This window comes from Aulonocara stuartgranti (genome assembly GCF_965226115.1).
Source record: "Aulonocara stuartgranti genome assembly, chromosome: 19".
Taxonomy (NCBI): Eukaryota; Metazoa; Chordata; class Actinopteri; order Cichliformes; family Cichlidae; genus Aulonocara; species Aulonocara stuartgranti.
This window is the reverse complement of record NC_138955.1, coordinates 28251294-28272363: the sequence shown is the minus strand read 5'-3', so window position 1 is coordinate 28272363 and position 21070 is coordinate 28251294. Positions and strand designations below refer to the sequence as shown.

Below are 21070 nucleotides of genomic sequence, written 5' to 3'. Positions count from 1 at the left end.
TACCCATCTAATGTCAGTTATCTCAATATTGTATTGTCATTGGTTGTTGTGCTGACGAGCCAGTCAATGTCATTCTTTTCTGCTATGGGGGCGGGACGAGTGGTAAGTTTGTGTGAATCTGTGGGAGCGGACACAGAAGCTAAGTCCGAAGAGAGAGATGTCGTAAGGCAAACGTGGTGTGGATTTTGCATCTAAGTGTATCATTGAGGTCGACTACCCGTGGTCCTGATATTACTTATTTGTGATCTGCAAGAGGTAAATGAGACTGTGTGCCTTGACATTTGTACTGTAACTATTCGTTATAGTGGTAAAATGGCGTGATATGTGATGCTAACTAGCGGCTTGCTAATTAGCGCAGCTTACCGCATTATGTGGTGTGATGCCATGCTGTATGTTTAGCTCTGTGATTTTCAGTCAAAGCATGCTAATGCTAAATCGTTATGTGATAGCATTTGGTATTGTAGCTCAAGTGTTTTAATATGTTTAGAAGCCGATGGACGCTCTGAAAGGAGAGGGAGAGAGAGGTTTCTGCCCGGATGGACCCTGCTGTTTTCTTACCCCTGACTGTCTACACTACTGGTGAACTAACTGCCCGTTTCTGATTGCCCCACTAACAAACTCATTGTAGTGTTGATGCATGTGTGTTCTAAGGTGCAACTAGAAAAATTTGCATTTCCTGCGAAAATGCTGTGTGGATGCCTTTACGCTGAGGATGTCTGCTGAAAAAAGCTGAAAAAGTTGAAAAAAAAAACAAAAAAAATATTGCCCGAGTGGGATTCGAACCTGGCCCTTCTGGTACTCAAGGGAGGTTCTCATCTCACTGCGCCACAGTCATTCTCTCAAAGAAGAGGTGGAGAGACTGACAATTGTGCTGAAATGAGCAGAAGAGGCTTAGAATTGTGCTGATAAGAGGTGGAAAGGCTGAAAATGTTTCAGAAGAGGTGAATAAGCAGAATTTGGGCAGAAAAGAGGTGAAAACTCTGAATATTTTGCTGAAAAGAGTTCAATCAGTAAAATTTCTTCTGAAAAGAGTTCAATCAGCAGAATTTTGCTGAAAAATGTTTTTTTCTGAAAACAGCAGAAAAAACTGAAAATTTTGCTGAAAAGAGTTGAATGAGCAGAATTCTGCTGAAAAGAGTTCAATGAGCAGAATTCTGCTTTGAATCATCTTTAGATTCATCTTGTGTGGGTCTGCTATCATGTGTCCCATCCTCTTCAGATGCTGCCACCATCTGTTTTCAGAGAAGACAACAATATGTTTGGTCATTTTTGATGGATTGATTGTGGAAGCACTGAAACTGAGGATGAATTTCACATCTCTTTGTGGCACAGGACACCCAGTTTTGTTTTTCATGGCTACCTTAGGAATCCTTTTACGTTCTTGTTCTTCCTCCTCTTCTGAATAGCCTTCAGATTCATCCTGTGTGGGTTTCCAGTCATCTGTCCCATCATCTTCAGATGAGCTCACAGACTGTTATTAGAACAGAAAAATATATATTTTACTCATTTTTCATGGATGTGTGGAAACAAAACACTTACATCTTTAACTGCAGGAGAAGAAACTCTGCTGGATTTTTCCTGCCCACCTTAGGAACCCATTCCCTCGCTTCATCCTCCTCCTCCTCTTCTGGATTGTCTTCTTGTGTGAGTTTCCCCACATCTGTCCTATCATTTTTGTAAAAGACCACCATCTGATTTTAGAAAAGTAAAAGTAAAAAGGTAAAAGATTAGTAATCAGTGAAAACACTAAAAACAAGCACAAGAACATACATTACATACTTTTCTCTTGCGCAACTGGTATGTCACTTTTTGTAGATGCTCCACCCCCTTTTTCAAATCCTGTTTAGTTTCTCTTATTGTGGCTCCGGCACTACAGGCAACCTCACCCTGACCTGGGCTCACCATCTGTTTATGGTACAAATTAAATATGTTTTGTTCATGATGGAGTAAATGATTATATATGAAAGAAGTGCAACCAATCAAAACTCTTACCAAGGGAATCAGGGCACACATACCTTGTTACTGCTACACTGGAAGAGCGTTCTGTCTAAAAGCTCCTCTGTTCCTGATGACTGCTGCTCTTCCTTGTCAGATCCTTCACTGTCCTCGTCCTGCACAGATCCTCTGTCCTCTCTCCTTTTCCTTTTATTTGCTGCATATGTTGCAATTGCATTGGTGGTCAGTGCTCGGCTCTGGAGTGTGTCCTCTGCAGGGTCCTCAGCTGTGCAAAGCAATATTACTAAATATGAATAAATGTAAGTGTATAGATAAATATATGACTTCACTTTAGCTTATTTAAATAACCTTGATAAAATCTTTTGGCTGTGATGGCATCATGGCACATAAATGTTGCCACTCTGTCGTAAGATTTACGTCCCAACTGTCGCTTGGCCTGAAAGAATAATGTTTTAAAAAGAAACCACATGAATAAAACCCATGACACTTTAACCTACTTCATTGTGTGTCAAAAAATAAAAATGAAAAGTTTTCTCACATACAGCGGGGAAAATAAGTATTTGACACATCAGCATTTTTATCAGTAAGGGGATTTCCAAGTGGACTATTGACACAACATTTCCACCAGATGTTGCCATCAAGCCAAATATTGAAGTCATACAATCAAATCAGAACATATAAGTATACAAGTTAAACCATAATAAATAAAGTGAAATGACACAGGGAATAAGTATTGAACACACTTTATTCAATACTTTGTAGAAAAGCCTTTGTTGGTGATTACAGCTTCTAGACGCCTCTTGTATGGATAGACCAGTCGTCTGCATTGCTCAGGAGTGATTCTGGCCCATTCTTCCACACAAACGGTCTTTAAATCTTGAAGGTTCCTTGGGCCTCTTTTATGAACTTTAATCTTCAGTTCTCTCCATAGATTTTCTATGGGATTTAGGTCAGGTGATTGACTGGGCCATTCAAGCAACTTGATTTTCTTTCTTTGAAACCACTTCATTGTTTCCTTGGCCTTGTGTTTGGGATCATTGTCTTGCTGAAATGTCCACCCTCTTTTCATTTTTAGCTTCCTGGTAGATGGCAGCAGATTTTTATCCAGAATGTCCCGGTACATCTCTCCATTCATCCTGCCTTCAATAATATGAAGTCTGCCAGTACCCCTTGCTGAAAAGCAGCCCCAAACCATGATGCTTCCACCCCCAAACTTGACTGTTGGTATGGTGTTCTTGGGGTGGTGAGCAGTGCCATTTCTTCTCCAAACATGGTGTGTAGAATGACTGCCAAAAAGTTCAATTTTGCTTTCATCTGACCATACTATAGTCGTCCAATAATCCACAGGCTTCTCCAAATGCTGTTGCGCAAATTTTAACCGAGCCTTGACATGCTTTTTGTTCAGCAATGGAGTCTTGCGTGGTGAGCGTGCATGGATGCCATGGCGGTTCAGTGCATTGCTTATAGTTTTCTTTGAAACAACAGTACCTGCTGATGCAAGGTCTTCCTGAAGTTCTGTCCGAGTGGTTCTTGGCTCTTGGAGAACCCTCCTGATTATTCTTTGGACTCCTCGGACAGGGATCTTGCGTGGAGCACCTGATCGTGGCAGGTTTATGGTGAACTGATGCACTTTCCATTTCCGGATAATGGCCCCCACAGTGCTCACAGGAACATTCAGCATTCTGGAAATGCACCTATAACCATTCCCATCAAAATGCTTTTCAACGATAAGATTACGAAGATCTTGAGAGAGTTCTTTGCTTTTACCCATCATGAAGTCTTTCCTGTGTGCCTTCTGGGTAATGAGGAGCCTTTATAGGCCATCAATTAGGACTAAAGCAGCTGATATCAATTAGTACTGATAGGGGACAGGATTTCTCTATCAATACTGACAGATTTCAGGTGATCTCCTGGCTTTCTATGTCATTTTGCCCCTTGTTATCTCCATGTATTCAATACTTATTCCCTGTGTCATTTCACTTTATTTATTGTGGTTTAACTTGTATACTTATATGTTCTGATTTGTTTGTATGACGTCAATATTTGGCTTGATGGCAACATCTGGTGGAAATGTTGTGTCAATGGTCCACTTGGAAATCCCCTTACTGATAAAAATGCTGATGTGTCAAATACTTATTTTCCCCGCTGTAAGTGCTACAGGAGGAACGTAGCATGTTGAAGGTGGGGGCAATCCCCAGATTCATCATCTCCCAGGCTGCCTTGAAAAATACCGGTAGTCTATGAAGAACACCTCCACTAGAACTGTGGAAAAAAGTCGGTGCCTCCGAACCGCCTTCAACATACTCTCTGATATGATTGTAACGCTGCAACCAGGTATACTCATTCTTGTACAGGGGGACAGCTGCTTGCCCATGATATCTTTGAGTTTTGTGCTGTTTAACCTAATACATGAAAAGACATGTTTATTCAGCTGAATAAAAAAATGTCTATGTATACTTAGATTTATATCGTTTTAGTACATACACGGATGATGCGGGCACCCTGCTTAGCTTTTTCTGCCATTTCAACCTCCTCAGTAGTCATGTTGATGATCACTCCCTTTCGGTGACCAGTTATGGCAATAATATATCCGCCCAACAGTCCAAAAAACAATTTCAATATTGTTCTGCTCTGGGGTTGCTTCTCGAGGTCATCTGTAAAAACACAAAGAGAACACTACATGTATTAATATGCTATGCTAACACATACACTGCATTTACATGTCCAGTCCCTTGTGCAGATTATAGAGGGATTTTACAAGCACCATGTCTCAAGGACCATGCAAGCACCACAAAGTATCAAACAAATTTTCCAGACCAACCATACAAAAAACCCAGTTTCCAATTACAAAACCCTGTAATGTGTCTTAAGATAGAAGATAGAAAGAGATAAAAGTCTCACGCCCCGTGCCGCCTCTACATATAGATAACAAATGCAAATGTGTTTGAGTAGTAGAAATGGCTGTTATAATGGCTGAGTGTGTGTGTGTGTGTGTGTGTGTGTGTGTGTGTGTGTGTGTGTGTGTGTGTGTGTGTGTGTGCGCGCGCGCGCGCGTCTGTGCGTCCAAAATATAACTCTAAATATTGAATGTAAATCTGTTCCAGATACCATAACTTGTAACTTGTTTTACTGAGGGTTAGTTATGCTCAGTTTCTGGCATGTTGAAAATAAATGAAACAAAGGAAAGAAAATGTGTAAGTTAACCAGTGTAATGAATCTGAGAATACAGGGAGTGCAGAATTATTAGGCAAGTTGTATTTTTGAGGAATAATTTTATTATTGAACAACAAACATGTTCTCAATGAACCCAAAAAATTCATTAATATCAAAGCTGAATGTTTTTGGAAGTAGTTTTTAGTTTGTTTTTAGTTTTAACTATTTTAGGGGGATATCTGTGTGTGCAGGTGACTATTACTGTGCATAATTATTAGGCAACTTAACAAAAAACAAATATATACCCATTTCAATTATTTATTTTTACCAGTGACACCAATATAACATCTCCACATTCACAAATATACATTTCTGACATTCAAAAACAAAACAAAAACAAATCAGCGACCAACATAGCCACCTTTCTTTGCAAGGACACTCAAAAACCTGCCATCCATGGATTCTGTCAGTGTTTTGATCTGTTCACCATCAACATTGCGTGCAGCAGCAACCACAGCCTCCCAGACACTGTTCAGAGAGGTGTACTGTTTTCCCTCCTTGTAAATCTCACATTTGATGATGGACCACAGGTTCTCAATGGGGTTCAGATCAGGTGAACAAGGTGGCCATGTCATTAGTTTTTCTTCTTTTATACCCTTTCTTGCCAGCCACGCTGTGGAGTACTTGGACGCGTGTGATGGAGCATTGTCCTGCATGAAAATCATGTTTTTCTTGAAGGATGCAGACTTCTTCCTGTACCACTGCTTGAAGAAGGTGTCTTCCAGAAACTGGCAGTAGGACTGGGAGTTGAGCTTGACTCCATCCTCAACCCGAAAAGGCCCCTCAAGCTCATCTTTGATGATACCAGCCCAAACCAGTACTCCACCTCCACCTTGCTGGCGTCTGAGTCGGACTGGAGCTCTCTGCCCTTTACCAATCTAGCCACGGGCCCATCCATCTGGCCCATCAAGACTCACTTTCATTTCATCAGTCCATAAAACCTTAGAAAAACCAGTCTTGAGATATTTCTTGGCCCAGCCTTGACGTTTCAGCTTGTGTGTCTTGTTCAGTGGTGGTCGTCTTTCAGCCTTTCTTACCTTGGCCATGTCTCTGAGTACTGCACACCTTGCGCTTTTGGGCACTCCAGTGATGTTGCAGCTCTGAAATATGGCCAAACTGGTGGCAAGTGGCATCTTGGCAGCTGCACGCTTGACTTTTCTCAGTTCATGGGCAGTTATTTTGTGCCTTGGTTTTTCCACACGCTTCTTGCAACCCTGTTGACTATTTTGAATGAAACGCTTGATTGTTCGATGATCACGCTTCAGAAGCTTTGCAATTTTGAGACTGCTGCATCCCTCTGCAAGATATCTCACTATTCTTGACTTTTCTGAGCCTGTCAAGTCCTTCTTTTGATCCATTTTGCCAAAGGAAAGGACGTTGCCTAATAATTATGTACACCTGATATAGGGTGTTGATGTCATTAGACCACACCCCTTCTCATTACAGAGATGCACATCACCTAATATGCTTAATTGGTAGTAGGCTTTCGAGCCTATACAGCTTGGAGTAAGACAACATGCATGAAGAGGATGATGTGGACAAAATACTCATTTGCCTAATGATTCTGCACTCCCTGTAGAATAACAGTGATTCTAATAACAGGCCTCACAGAGTGTCTGACCTTGGTGTGTGTGTTTCTGTGTGTTGTGTATAATGTGACACAGTGGAGCTAATAATCTCAAAGAATATCTGACAAACAAAATGTATGTTTTCATTAAATCATAAAATAACTAGAGAAATAAATGGTAATTAACTGAGTTTTAAAGCATTCGAATTGGAAAGGGATTAAGTTACAATGGATGTTCTTGTGAAAATGTCCTAAAGACAAATCTAACTGAAGTAGAATCACATAAACTGAATGAAACATGAAGTGATTGAATATGAATTCTCTATGTTAAGAATAACAATGAAAATGTAATGAAGCATTCACAATTTTAAAAGCTACACATTGATAGATAAGGTGTGGGAAGATATGACGTCCAGTAGGAGAAGGGGGGGGGGGTGAACAGGTGAGGTGAAGAAGAGATTTTGTGTTTTTCTTTTTTGTCTTCTGCAAGATGAGCAGCCCAAAAGATTGGATCGAAGAGGTTCACAGTTGAAAACCTGTCCAACCTGTGAATTCATTCCTTTTTGTCTGCTCATTGTTGCTGTGTTAGGCGGTTAATTTAGAAGGATTTTGATTTACATCCTTCCTCCAACCTCTCCTCACCAAAGAAAAGAACACACTTAGCATTAGCTTAGAGCATCTTAGTTAGATAAGTAGAGTTTAAGTAATCTGATTATTGTTTTGTGATTATTTTATTTTCCTTATTCTTATTTAATTAAATTTCCTGCAATTAAAGTTTAAATTGTGGACACCTTTTATGAAACAATAAAAGTAAAAGTCTTATTCTTTGTAAGTGCAAATACCTCTTACACTTTATTCTAGCCATAATAATGAAAATTATCTTTACAATCATCCCAGAAATAACAAGATCAAAATGTACAGGGCTCCATCTTAAGGCAGAGCTGCACATATTTCACTGCAATGGTGATGTGTTTTAGCTCTGGCTTCATGTGCATTACATTGACCAAGCTGCACATTATTCTTAAATTTAAACTGGACATTAGACAGAAAAGACATAAGCTCAGTTTCAGTGTGTGGGTCACTGTGATGTAAAGATCTGTAGGGGCTTTGTCTTAACCCAGATCTGAAGTCTGTATAATCCCTCTTAAGTAAAATGAACATTCAGTGTCATTGTGATCATTGCAGTGATCCATACCCAGTGCGGCAGCAATCTTCTGGGGAGCCTCATCAATGAACAAAGCATGTTTTTCTGCTTTGACAAGTCTTTCTAAAAAAAAATGTAAGCACAATACCTTAGACACTTTATTATTAACATCATGTCATTAAAGTAGGTAGAGGTATAGATGTGTATTATATACGTACTAGACTTAGATCTCCGCACATTCAGCTGGTGCACGACTACTTCACGGCCTACTTCCGATAACCATCTTGTGATTGCCTGGACATCATGTCTCTCTGACAACATTTGCACCATTGGGACGTGAGAGTTGTCCCTTCCTGTTAACACACCTTGATACAGGAAGATATTTCCAGACAAACCATTAGGCCCGAGAAGCTTTTTTACAACTGAGCCAGTCGCATCAAAGGCAACTATGGGGTGCTTTTCAATCTTGTACATCAGCATTTGAGTTTGACTCCAGTAGTGACAGAAGAACTTGTCTAATCCAATGTCCCAAATGCTTCCATTGTGAGGGGAACTGTATTTTAATGAGTGGAGAGACAGTATTGGGTTTTTATGAGCAACTTCTAGTTGATTTTGTTCATGTTTGGCTTTGCGCAGAGTTGTCAAATTTGGTAGATGGCTTGGCTCTGGATCACCAAAGTCCATCAGCTTTTCTGTCTCTGATGCTCTCCACACATGGGGCTGCAGTCTGCCTTCACAAAGTTCTTTTTTTACTTGTGCCCTCAGACTTCTGGACACGGCTCTCCTAGAAAAGCCAGTGTGCATGGATTCATCTGTGTTTGCCATTACACACTTCAGCACCATTGGGCAGTGATTTTCAGGTTCCTTTTCACATGTAATGTACAGCTGGCCACTACACTCTTTGCAAAAGCCTCTGATTTAATAAAACAAGATACAGTTCTGGGGTACACCTTGGCTCGTTTAAAAGTAATGGTGCATGTACTTGTAACCTCTTTCCAGATTCCCTGGTTTACAACATGAGTCCATGTACCTGGTTTCAAAATTGTGTATTCCCTTTTCTTGAAAGTATTCTTTTTGTATGTGACTTTATGTGGAATCATATGTATCCACTGTTCAAATGGGAGCTCCACATTGAAAGTCTTGCAGTCTTTGTTTTGAAAAGGAGAGCTGCTTTGTTCAAAATCATTATCATTGTCACTACTGTCTGTGTCAGTCAGTCTCTCTTCATCACTGTAATCCAGAGCAGCCCATACATTGTGTCTGTTTAATTTAACAAAAGTGTAAAGAGCTTTTGGTGTCATCTTTTCACCAAGTTGTTTGCATAGATTTTGCCATATGTCATCACTTGGAGTTGAAACTTTTCCATTTTTTATGACTGCTTCTTTAGAAGCACGAAGGACTTCAAATACTGCAATTTTGTCCACCACTGATTTCTTTGGCATCTGTCAAGCAAAAATTAAAAATGTGATATATTACTGCTATAATTTGATTATAACTTTAATTCTACATCTTTAAGTGGACATAAAATTACTTACTTTTATACACTGTTTTGACATAGTGAATTGAAGTGTTGATGATTGCTGTTGGTCATGGAATCTAGCTTAAAAATGCAAATAAGATAGCTAGCACATGTTTTCTTCAACTCTTGTTTTTTTTCTCTCAGAAGAAGAATGTGTATGATAGCACCCCCTGGTGATCACAAACCAAACACAGGTCGCTATGTTTGGTTTTTTTGGCAGAGTTGTACCAGTTTATCCTTAACAAGATCTAGTTCAAAATTCATTTGATCGGTATAAAAATGAATGTAGTCAATGTTCATAGCTCATCATCAAAATACTTGTAGATAAATCCGTGCACTGTTGAGATAAATCTGTGTCTGTGTCAATCCCACACATGTTTAATAGCCCACTCATTTAATAGCCTTTTGTGACCATGGCTACAGAAGTTTGACTCTTGCAAAAAATATAAATCGGCCCTTTCAGGTAACATTGACAGTTACCTAAGATTTACAGTTCTTCAGGCTGTTTGGAGCCTTTGAGTTCAGATTTGCTGAATCACTGAAGTGCACTCCTGTCCTGTGTATGTTAATTTTATACAACTTGCTCATGACAGCCCACATACAAATGACAGCACTTTTGTTAATATTACCATTTGACTTAAAAGCTACAGTTCACATATTATTAGGTTAATGTTTTAACAACCATTAGCATTTTAGCATAAACCCTGCTGGTAGCACACTAGATGGAGTAAGGTAATGTTAAGAAACATGGTAGTCAGTGATCCACAACCAGCTTATTGGCTCAAAACACCTTATCTAATTATAAACTGATACGCACCTACTGGCATGCCCCTTTAAATTTCTTCATAAATGTTATTTAATGTTATTATTACGGCAGCACGGTGGTTAGCACTGTTGCTGCACAGCAAGAAGGTCCTGAGTTCAATTCCACCATCACGCCAGGGTCTTTCTGTGTGGAGTTTGCAGGTTCTCCCCGTGTTTGCGTGGGTTCTCTCCAAAGACATGCAGCTTGTGGTGATAGGTTAATTGGTTAATCCGAATTGCCCATAGGTGTGAATGTGAGTGCGAATGGTTGTCTGTCCCTGTGTGTTGGCCCTGTGACAGACTGGCAACCTGTCCAGGATGTACCCCGCCTCTTTATCTTTAAAATAATAGCGCCACAAACAAAATTTTTTGCAGCACAAACCAGCACAAACATAGCACAAACCTGTGACATCAACTTTTGTTTGATTTGGGTGATGTGGGGGGCTGGTTGACCTTTTGACGTTTGCATTTTCATTAATATCTTTAAAACAGAGGCAGCACAAACGACAATTTTAGCAGCACAAACCAGCACAAACGTAGCACAAACTTTTGACGCCAGTTTTTTTTTGATTCCATTAATGTGGGGGGCTGGTTGACCTCTGATGACCGCTAGAAATTTTTCTTGAATATCTTTAAAATGAAAACGGCAAAAAATAAACTTTTGCAGCATGCACAAACGTAGCACAAACGTTTGATACCACTTTTGTTGGATTTGAAGAAGGTGGGGGGGCCAACTTCACTCACATGCCGATCATGCAATAACCCAGCCCTCTGTGGTAGATCTCACTGACAATGAACATAATCGGGCCGCTGATGATCTGTTGGTGGAAAACATAAATTAAGAACCATCAAACCACTTTGTAAATAATGATGGAGCTTCCATAAGTGGATATTTGGAACTGAATGACACATTACCATGGGATGGTCTGCCAAATGTAGGTGAAAGTGAAGATTCTGTTGCAGTTGTTATTATTAGTGGGGATAACAGGGTGGATATTAGTGTGGTTGAACTAAACCCTGAAACACTGTTTACAGAAAAAGAGTCTGATCCACCTCATCACACATTGTCTCTCTCACCGGGGCTGACAGGAGAGGCCAATATTCCTGACCAAGCACCCCCTGAACCACGATCTTGTCCCGTAATACTGACTGTTAGAAGAGGTCATTGTCTTACTGATTTGATCAGTGCCATTCATCCGGCATGACTTTCAGTGTGAAGAATGGCAGGCTATAGCTAGAATGTTTGTTGTAGGGTGGAAACAAGCTGGTTACTTCCCAGTGAAGCTTGCAATACCCTTTCTGGAGGAGATACAGCTCGACAACCAGTAGTTTAAAAGATTCCTTTCTTTTGTATGTCTCACAAGAAGAGCGATCTGTTCTCCTGAAGGCTTTGGATGACTTCAATTCAGTGGATACAGATGAATTGCTGGAAGTACTTGATGCACATGAGTGCAAGCAGGTCCCTACCAAGGACACACTGCTCCCTGTTTTGGCACAGACAGGACAAAAAGTACTTATTGAGGCCCCAATGTTTGTAATCAAGTGCTGGCGTCCCATTGTGGGTTCTGTAGCTGGTTTACTCCCACCAGAAGGACTGCATCATTTCATTGAAGAAAAAAAACCAACTGTAAAAACAGTGAAGGAGCTTCTAGACTTTCCAGAGGAGATGACAGCTGCCCAGTCAACAGTTTCTCGTTACCTGAAAAGGTACATTGGAGAAATTGATTTCAATTATCTTCAGCTTTTCCTGCAGTTCTGTACAGGATCCAATCTGTTGGATAAAGCCATACTAATTGAGTTAATAGAAACTACAGATTTCCTCCACAGACCACAATCCCACACATGTGGATGTGTACTAAAGCTGCCACTTGGTTATCACAGCTATCCAGACTTTTGCAGTGAATTTTACAGCATTCTCGCAAGCTCTATGTGGGTGATGGATGTGGTGTAGGTCAGTGTTTTCCAACCTTGGTCCTCAAGGCACTCTGCCCTACACGTTTTAGGTTTTCCACCCTAACAGTTCATAAAAACACGGGTGTAGTTAACAGTAACATGAAGGAATGAATGTGAATGTTCAATAGACTGGGTGGTTAAGTTCTCTTAACAGTGCAGCCTTTTTTTTCCCCATCTGGTCAGTAAGTGCTTCCTTAGTCTCCCCCCCCCCCCCCCCCAATTAAAATAGTAAGCTAAAGGGAATGTTCAGGTTTTTTGAAGTGGAGTTACCTGTAGTAGACAGCACTTAGCACTCTGACTTTGCAGAAGCAGCAGTGAGTGTTGGGGACAATATAAGGCAACAAATTGCTTGGGGAATGAGACCACAAAATAACACCAGTTGAAAATACATATACATATTTAAATAATATTTTCAGTGCTTCACCTGGTGGGAATCCTAAACATAGAAGTGCATCTGTTCCTGCTGCACACATTGTTACTGTGTTTCTGGTTAGTGCCAAAATAAATTACTAATTTTAACATTCTAATTCTAAAGCAATCTAGGATTGCTTTAATCTATTCCACAATAACAAAACTATATGCATCCCTGTCTGCAATTATTCGGGCTTGCAGTATAAAGAAAAAAAAGTCTACTGTTATAAAAACTGGTTAAAATATAAATAGTTGATAAAAGGTTTAAAAATCATATGCTTGGGTACAAATGTATTTCATTTACAGTTAAGAGTCCAATAATTAAAAGGGTTTCATGATTTAGAGTTATTTTCTGTGCACAATAAATATGTTGGGGTGTAACCTAAGCTTATTTACCCATCTAATGTCAGTTATCTCAATATTGTATTGTCATTGGTTGTTGTGCTGACGAGCCAGTCAATGTCATTCTTTTCTGCTATGGGGGCGGGACGAGTGGTAAGTTTGTGTGAATCTGTGGGAGCGGACACAGAAGCTAAGTCCGAAGAGAGAGATGTCGTAAGGCAAACGTGGTGTGGATTTTGCATCTAAGTGTATCATTGAGGTCGACTACCCGTGGTCCTGATATTACTTATTTGTGATCTGCAAGAGGTAAATGAGACTGTGTGCCTTGACATTTGTACTGTAACTATTCGTTATAGTGGTAAAATGGCGTGATATGTGATGCTAACTAGCGGCTTGCTAATTAGCGCAGCTTACCGCATTATGTGGTGTGATGCCATGCTGTATGTTTAGCTCTGTGATTTTCAGTCAAAGCATGCTAATGCTAAATCGTTATGTGATAGCATTTGGTATTGTAGCTCAAGTGTTTTAATATGTTTAGAAGCCGATGGACGCTCTGAAAGGAGAGGGAGAGAGAGGTTTCTGCCCGGATGGACCCTGCTGTTTTCTTACCCCTGACTGTCTACACTACTGGTGAACTAACTGCCCGTTTCTGATTGCCCCACTAACAAACTCATTGTAGTGTTGATGCATGTGTGTTCTAAGGTGCAACTAGAAAAATTTGCATTTCCTGCGAAAATGCTGTGTGGATGCCTTTACGCTGAGGATGTCTGCTGAAAAAAGCTGAAAAAGTTGAAAAAAAAAACAAAAAAAATATTGCCCGAGTGGGATTCGAACCTGGCCCTTCTGGTACTCAAGGGAGGTTCTCATCTCACTGCGCCACAGTCATTCTCTCAAAGAAGAGGTGGAGAGACTGACAATTGTGCTGAAATGAGCAGAAGAGGCTTAGAATTGTGCTGATAAGAGGTGGAAAGGCTGAAAATGTTTCAGAAGAGGTGAATAAGCAGAATTTGGGCAGAAAAGAGGTGAAAACTCTGAATATTTTGCTGAAAAGAGTTCAATCAGTAAAATTTCTTCTGAAAAGAGTTCAATCAGCAGAATTTTGCTGAAAAATGTTTTTTTCTGAAAACAGCAGAAAAAACTGAAAATTTTGCTGAAAAGAGTTGAATGAGCAGAATTCTGCTGAAAAGAGTTCAATGAGCAGAATTCTGCTTTGAATCATCTTTAGATTCATCTTGTGTGGGTCTGCTATCATGTGTCCCATCCTCTTCAGATGCTGCCACCATCTGTTTTCAGAGAAGACAACAATATGTTTGGTCATTTTTGATGGATTGATTGTGGAAGCACTGAAACTGAGGATGAATTTCACATCTCTTTGTGGCACAGGACACCCAGTTTTGTTTTTCATGGCTACCTTAGGAATCCTTTTACGTTCTTGTTCTTCCTCCTCTTCTGAATAGCCTTCAGATTCATCCTGTGTGGGTTTCCAGTCATCTGTCCCATCATCTTCAGATGAGCTCACAGACTGTTATTAGAACAGAAAAATATATATTTTACTCATTTTTCATGGATGTGTGGAAACAAAACACTTACATCTTTAACTGCAGGAGAAGAAACTCTGCTGGATTTTTCCTGCCCACCTTAGGAACCCATTCCCTCGCTTCATCCTCCTCCTCCTCTTCTGGATTGTCTTCTTGTGTGAGTTTCCCCACATCTGTCCTATCATTTTTGTAAAAGACCACCATCTGATTTTAGAAAAGTAAAAGTAAAAAGGTAAAAGATTAGTAATCAGTGAAAACACTAAAAACAAGCACAAGAACATACATTACATACTTTTCTCTTGCGCAACTGGTATGTCACTTTTTGTAGATGCTCCACCCCCTTTTTCAAATCCTGTTTAGTTTCTCTTATTGTGGCTCCGGCACTACAGGCAACCTCACCCTGACCTGGGCTCACCATCTGTTTATGGTACAAATTAAATATGTTTTGTTCATGATGGAGTAAATGATTATATATGAAAGAAGTGCAACCAATCAAAACTCTTACCAAGGGAATCAGGGCACACATACCTTGTTACTGCTACACTGGAAGAGCGTTCTGTCTAAAAGCTCCTCTGTTCCTGATGACTGCTGCTCTTCCTTGTCAGATCCTTCACTGTCCTCGTCCTGCACAGATCCTCTGTCCTCTCTCCTTTTCCTTTTATTTGCTGCATATGTTGCAATTGCATTGGTGGTCAGTGCTCGGCTCTGGAGTGTGTCCTCTGCAGGGTCCTCAGCTGTGCAAAGCAATATTACTAAATATGAATAAATGTAAGTGTATAGATAAATATATGACTTCACTTTAGCTTATTTAAATAACCTTGATAAAATCTTTTGGCTGTGATGGCATCATGGCACATAAATGTTGCCACTCTGTCGTAAGATTTACGTCCCAACTGTCGCTTGGCCTGAAAGAATAATGTTTTAAAAAGAAACCACATGAATAAAACCCATGACACTTTAACCTACTTCATTGTGTGTCAAAAAATAAAAATGAAAAGTTTTCTCACATACAGCGGGGAAAATAAGTATTTGACACATCAGCATTTTTATCAGTAAGGGGATTTCCAAGTGGACTATTGACACAACATTTCCACCAGATGTTGCCATCAAGCCAAATATTGAAGTCATACAATCAAATCAGAACATATAAGTATACAAGTTAAACCATAATAAATAAAGTGAAATGACACAGGGAATAAGTATTGAACACACTTTATTCAATACTTTGTAGAAAAGCCTTTGTTGGTGATTACAGCTTCTAGACGCCTCTTGTATGGATAGACCAGTCGTCTGCATTGCTCAGGAGTGATTCTGGCCCATTCTTCCACACAAACGGTCTTTAAATCTTGAAGGTTCCTTGGGCCTCTTTTATGAACTTTAATCTTCAGTTCTCTCCATAGATTTTCTATGGGATTTAGGTCAGGTGATTGACTGGGCCATTCAAGCAACTTGATTTTCTTTCTTTGAAACCACTTCATTGTTTCCTTGGCCTTGTGTTTGGGATCATTGTCTTGCTGAAATGTCCACCCTCTTTTCATTTTTAGCTTCCTGGTAGATGGCAGCAGATTTTTATCCAGAATGTCCCGGTACATCTCTCCATTCATCCTGCCTTCAATAATATGAAGTCTGCCAGTACCCCTTGCTGAAAAGCAGCCCCAAACCATGATGCTTCCACCCCCAAACTTGACTGTTGGTATGGTGTTCTTGGGGTGGTGAGCAGTGCCATTTCTTCTCCAAACATGGTGTGTAGAATGACTGCCAAAAAGTTCAATTTTGCTTTCATCTGACCATACTATAGTCGTCCAATAATCCACAGGCTTCTCCAAATGCTGTTGCGCAAATTTTAACCGAGCCTTGACATGCTTTTTGTTCAGCAATGGAGTCTTGCGTGGTGAGCGTGCATGGATGCCATGGCGGTTCAGTGCATTGCTTATAGTTTTCTTTGAAACAACAGTACCTGCTGATGCAAGGTCTTCCTGAAGTTCTGTCCGAGTGGTTCTTGGCTCTTGGAGAACCCTCCTGATTATTCTTTGGACTCCTCGGACAGGGATCTTGCGTGGAGCACCTGATCGTGGCAGGTTTATGGTGAACTGATGCACTTTCCATTTCCGGATAATGGCCCCCACAGTGCTCACAGGAACATTCAGCATTCTGGAAATGCACCTATAACCATTCCCATCAAAATGCTTTTCAACGATAAGATTACGAAGATCTTGAGAGAGTTCTTTGCTTTTACCCATCATGAAGTCTTTCCTGTGTGCCTTCTGGGTAATGAGGAGCCTTTATAGGCCATCAATTAGGACTAAAGCAGCTGATATCAATTAGTACTGATAGGGGACAGGATTTCTCTATCAATACTGACAGATTTCAGGTGATCTCCTGGCTTTCTATGTCATTTTGCCCCTTGTTATCTCCATGTATTCAATACTTATTCCCTGTGTCATTTCACTTTATTTATTGTGGTTTAACTTGTATACTTATATGTTCTGATTTGTTTGTATGACGTCAATATTTGGCTTGATGGCAACATCTGGTGGAAATGTTGTGTCAATGGTCCACTTGGAAATCCCCTTACTGATAAAAATGCTGATGTGTCAAATACTTATTTTCCCCGCTGTAAGTGCTACAGGAGGAACGTAGCATGTTGAAGGTGGGGGCAATCCCCAGATTCATCATCTCCCAGGCTGCCTTGAAAAATACCGGTAGTCTATGAAGAACACCTCCACTAGAACTGTGGAAAAAAGTCGGTGCCTCCGAACCGCCTTCAACATACTCTCTGATATGATTGTAACGCTGCAACCAGGTATACTCATTCTTGTACAGGGGGACAGCTGCTTGCCCATGATATCTTTGAGTTTTGTGCTGTTTAACCTAATACATGAAAAGACATGTTTATTCAGCTGAATAAAAAAATGTCTATGTATACTTAGATTTATATCGTTTTAGTACATACACGGATGATGCGGGCACCCTGCTTAGCTTTTTCTGCCATTTCAACCTCCTCAGTAGTCATGTTGATGATCACTCCCTTTCGGTGACCAGTTATGGCAATAATATATCCGCCCAACAGTCCAAAAAACAATTTCAATATTGTTCTGCTCTGGGGTTGCTTCTCGAGGTCATCTGTAAAAACACAAAGAGAACACTACATGTATTAATATGCTATGCTAACACATACACTGCATTTACATGTCCAGTCCCTTGTGCAGATTATAGAGGGATTTTACAAGCACCATGTCTCAAGGACCATGCAAGCACCACAAAGTATCAAACAAATTTTCCAGACCAACCATACAAAAAACCCAGTTTCCAATTACAAAACCCTGTAATGTGTCTTAAGATAGAAGATAGAAAGAGATAAAAGTCTCACGCCCCGTGCCGCCTCTACATATAGATAACAAATGCAAATGTGTTTGAGTAGTAGAAATGGCTGTTATAATGGCTGAGTGTGTGTGTGTGTGTGTGTGTGTGTGTGTGTGTGTGTGTGTGTGTGTGTGTGTGTGCGCGCGCGCGCGTCTGTGCGTCCAAAATATAACTCTAAATATTGAATGTAAATCTGTTCCAGATACCATAACTTGTAACTTGTTTTACTGAGGGTTAGTTATGCTCAGTTTCTGGCATGTTGAAAATAAATGAAACAAAGGAAAGAAAATGTGTAAGTTAACCAGTGTAATGAATCTGAGAATACAGGGAGTGCAGAATTATTAGGCAAGTTGTATTTTTGAGGAATAATTTTATTATTGAACAACAAACATGTTCTCAATGAACCCAAAAAATTCATTAATATCAAAGCTGAATGTTTTTGGAAGTAGTTTTTAGTTTGTTTTTAGTTTTAACTATTTTAGGGGGATATCTGTGTGTGCAGGTGACTATTACTGTGCATAATTATTAGGCAACTTAACAAAAAACAAATATATACCCATTTCAATTATTTATTTTTACCAGTGACACCAATATAACATCTCCACATTCACAAATATACATTTCTGACATTCAAAAACAAAACAAAAACAAATCAGCGACCAACATAGCCACCTTTCTTTGCAAGGACACTCAAAAACCTGCCATCCATGGATTCTGTCAGTGTTTTGATCTGTTCACCATCAACATTGCGTGCAGCAGCAACCACAGCCTCCCAGACACTGTTCAGAGAGGTGTACTGTTTTCCCTCCTTGTAAATCTCACATTTGATGATGGACCACAGGTTCTCAATGGGGTTCAGATCAGGTGAACAAGGTGGCCATGTCATTAGTTTTTCTTCTTTTATACCCTTTCTTGCCAGCCACGCTGTGGAGTACTTGGACGCGTGTGATGGAGCATTGTCCTGCATGAAAATCATGTTTTTCTTGAAGGATGCAGACTTCTTCCTGTACCACTGCTTGAAGAAGGTGTCTTCCAGAAACTGGCAGTAGGACTGGGAGTTGAGCTTGACTCCATCCTCAACCCGAAAAGGCCCCTCAAGCTCATCTTTGATGATACCAGCCCAAACCAGTACTCCACCTCCACCTTGCTGGCGTCTGAGTCGGACTGGAGCTCTCTGCCCTTTACCAATCTAGCCACGGGCCCATCCATCTGGCCCATCAAGACTCACTTTCATTTCATCAGTCCATAAAACCTTAGAAAAACCAGTCTTGAGATATTTCTTGGCCCAGCCTTGACGTTTCAGCTTGTGTGTCTTGTTCAGTGGTGGTCGTCTTTCAGCCTTTCTTACCTTGGCCATGTCTCTGAGTACTGCACACCTTGCGCTTTTGGGCACTCCAGTGATGTTGCAGCTCTGAAATATGGCCAAACTGGTGGCAAGTGGCATCTTGGCAGCTGCACGCTTGACTTTTCTCAGTTCATGGGCAGTTATTTTGTGCCTTGGTTTTTCCACACGCTTCTTGCAACCCTGTTGACTATTTTGAATGAAACGCTTGATTGTTCGATGATCACGCTTCAGAAGCTTTGCAATTTTGAGACTGCTGCATCCCTCTGCAAGATATCTCACTATTCTTGACTTTTCTGAGCCTGTCAAGTCCTTCTTTTGATCCATTTTGCCAAAGGAAAGGACGTTGCCTAATAATTATGTACACCTGATATAGGGTGTTGATGTCATTAGACCACACCCCTTCTCATTACAGAGATGCACATCACCTAATATGCTTAATTGGTAGTAGGCTTTCGAGCCTATACAGCTTGGAGTAAGACAACATGCATGAAGAGGATGATGTGGACAAAATACTCATTTGCCTAATGATTCTGCACTCCCTGTAGAATAACAGTGATTCTAATAACAGGCCTCACAGAGTGTCTGACCTTGGTGTGTGTGTTTCTGTGTGTTGTGTATAATGTGACACAGTGGAGCTAATAATCTCAAAGAATATCTGACAAACAAAATGTATGTTTTCATTAAATCATAAAATAACTAGAGAAATAAATGGTAATTAACTGAGTTTTAAAGCATTCGAATTGGAAAGGGATTAAGTTACAATGGATGTTCTTGTGAAAATGTCCTAAAGACAAATCTAACTGAAGTAGAATCACATAAACTGAATGAAACATGAAGTGATTGAATATGAATTCTCTATGTTAAGAATAACAATGAAAATGTAATGAAGCATTCACAATTTTAAAAGCTACACATTGATAGATAAGGTGTGGGAAGATATGACGTCCAGTAGGAGAAGGGGGGGGGGGTGAACAGGTGAGGTGAAGAAGAGATTTTGTGTTTTTCTTTTTTGTCTTCTGCAAGATGAGCAGCCCAAAAGATTGGATCGAAGAGGTTCACAGTTGAAAACCTGTCCAACCTGTGAATTCATTCCTTTTTGTCTGCTCATTGTTGCTGTGTTAGGCGGTTAATTTAGAAGGATTTTGATTTACATCCTTCCTCCAACCTCTCCTCACCAAAGAAAAGAACACACTTAGCATTAGCTTAGAGCATCTTAGTTAGATAAGTAGAGTTTAAGTAATCTGATTATTGTTTTGTGATTATTTTATTTTCCTTATTCTTATTTAATTAAATTTCCTGCAATTAAAGTTTAAATTGTGGACACCTTTTATGAAACAATAAAAGTAAAAGTCTTATTCTTTGTAAGTGCAAATACCTCTTACACTTTATTCTAGCCATAATAATGAAAATTATCTTTACAATCATCCCAGAAATAACAAGATCAAAATGTACAGGGCTCCATCTTAAGGCAGAGCTGCACATATTTCACTGCAATGGTGATGTGTTTTAGCTCTGGCTTCATGTGCATTACATTGACCAAGCTGCACATTATTCTTAAATTTAAACTGGACATTAGACAGAAAAGACATAAGCTCAGTTTCAGTGTGTGGGTCACTGTGATGTAAAGATCTGTAGGGGCTTTGTCTTAACCCAGATCTGAAGTCTGTATAATCCCTCTTAAGTAAAATGAACATTCAGTGTCATTGTGATCATTGCAGTGATCCATACCCAGTGCGGCAGCAATCTTCTGGGGAGCCTCATCAATGAACAAAGCATGTTTTTCTGCTTTGACAAGTCTTTCTAAAAAAAAATGTAAGCACAATACCTTAGACACTTTATTATTAACATCATGTCATTAAAGTAGGTAGAGGTATAGATGTGTATTATATACGTACTAGACTTAGATCTCCGCACA

The 21070-nt window shown here is 40.0% G+C and overlaps 2 protein-coding genes across 4 annotated transcripts; both read right to left on the bottom strand.

The window, feature by feature from the left end:
- Nucleotides 1-843: 843 nt before the first annotated feature.
- On the bottom strand, nt 844-4799 carry LOC309695084 (uncharacterized protein). Its single transcript, XM_082515529.1, has 5 exons — nt 2305-4799; nt 2016-2221; nt 1780-1905; nt 1587-1691; nt 844-1471 (listed from the first exon to the last, which is right to left on the bottom strand). Exons 1-5 carry the CDS (start codon nt 2423-2425, stop codon nt 1034-1036), a joined length of 996 nt encoding a protein of 331 aa, XP_082371655.1. The 5' UTR covers nt 2426-4799; the 3' UTR covers nt 844-1033.
- Nucleotides 4800-13803: 9004 nt separating this feature from the next.
- Nucleotides 13804-21070, bottom strand: LOC309694838 (uncharacterized protein). Of its 3 annotated transcripts, XM_082515081.1 has the most exons (5): nt 15265-17759; nt 14976-15181; nt 14740-14865; nt 14547-14651; nt 13804-14431 (listed from the first exon to the last, which is right to left on the bottom strand). In XM_082515081.1, exons 1-5 carry the CDS (start codon nt 15383-15385, stop codon nt 13994-13996), a joined length of 996 nt encoding a protein of 331 aa, XP_082371207.1. In that variant the 5' UTR covers nt 15386-17759; the 3' UTR covers nt 13804-13993. The 3 variants fall into 3 exon arrangements, 1 of the variants encoding a protein (XP_082371207.1); XR_014272962.1 differs by lacking the exon at nt 15265-17759 and adding an exon at nt 20884-21070 and having other exon boundaries at nt 14547-15181; XR_014272963.1 differs by adding an exon at nt 20884-21027 and having other exon boundaries at nt 14332-14431; nt 14547-17570.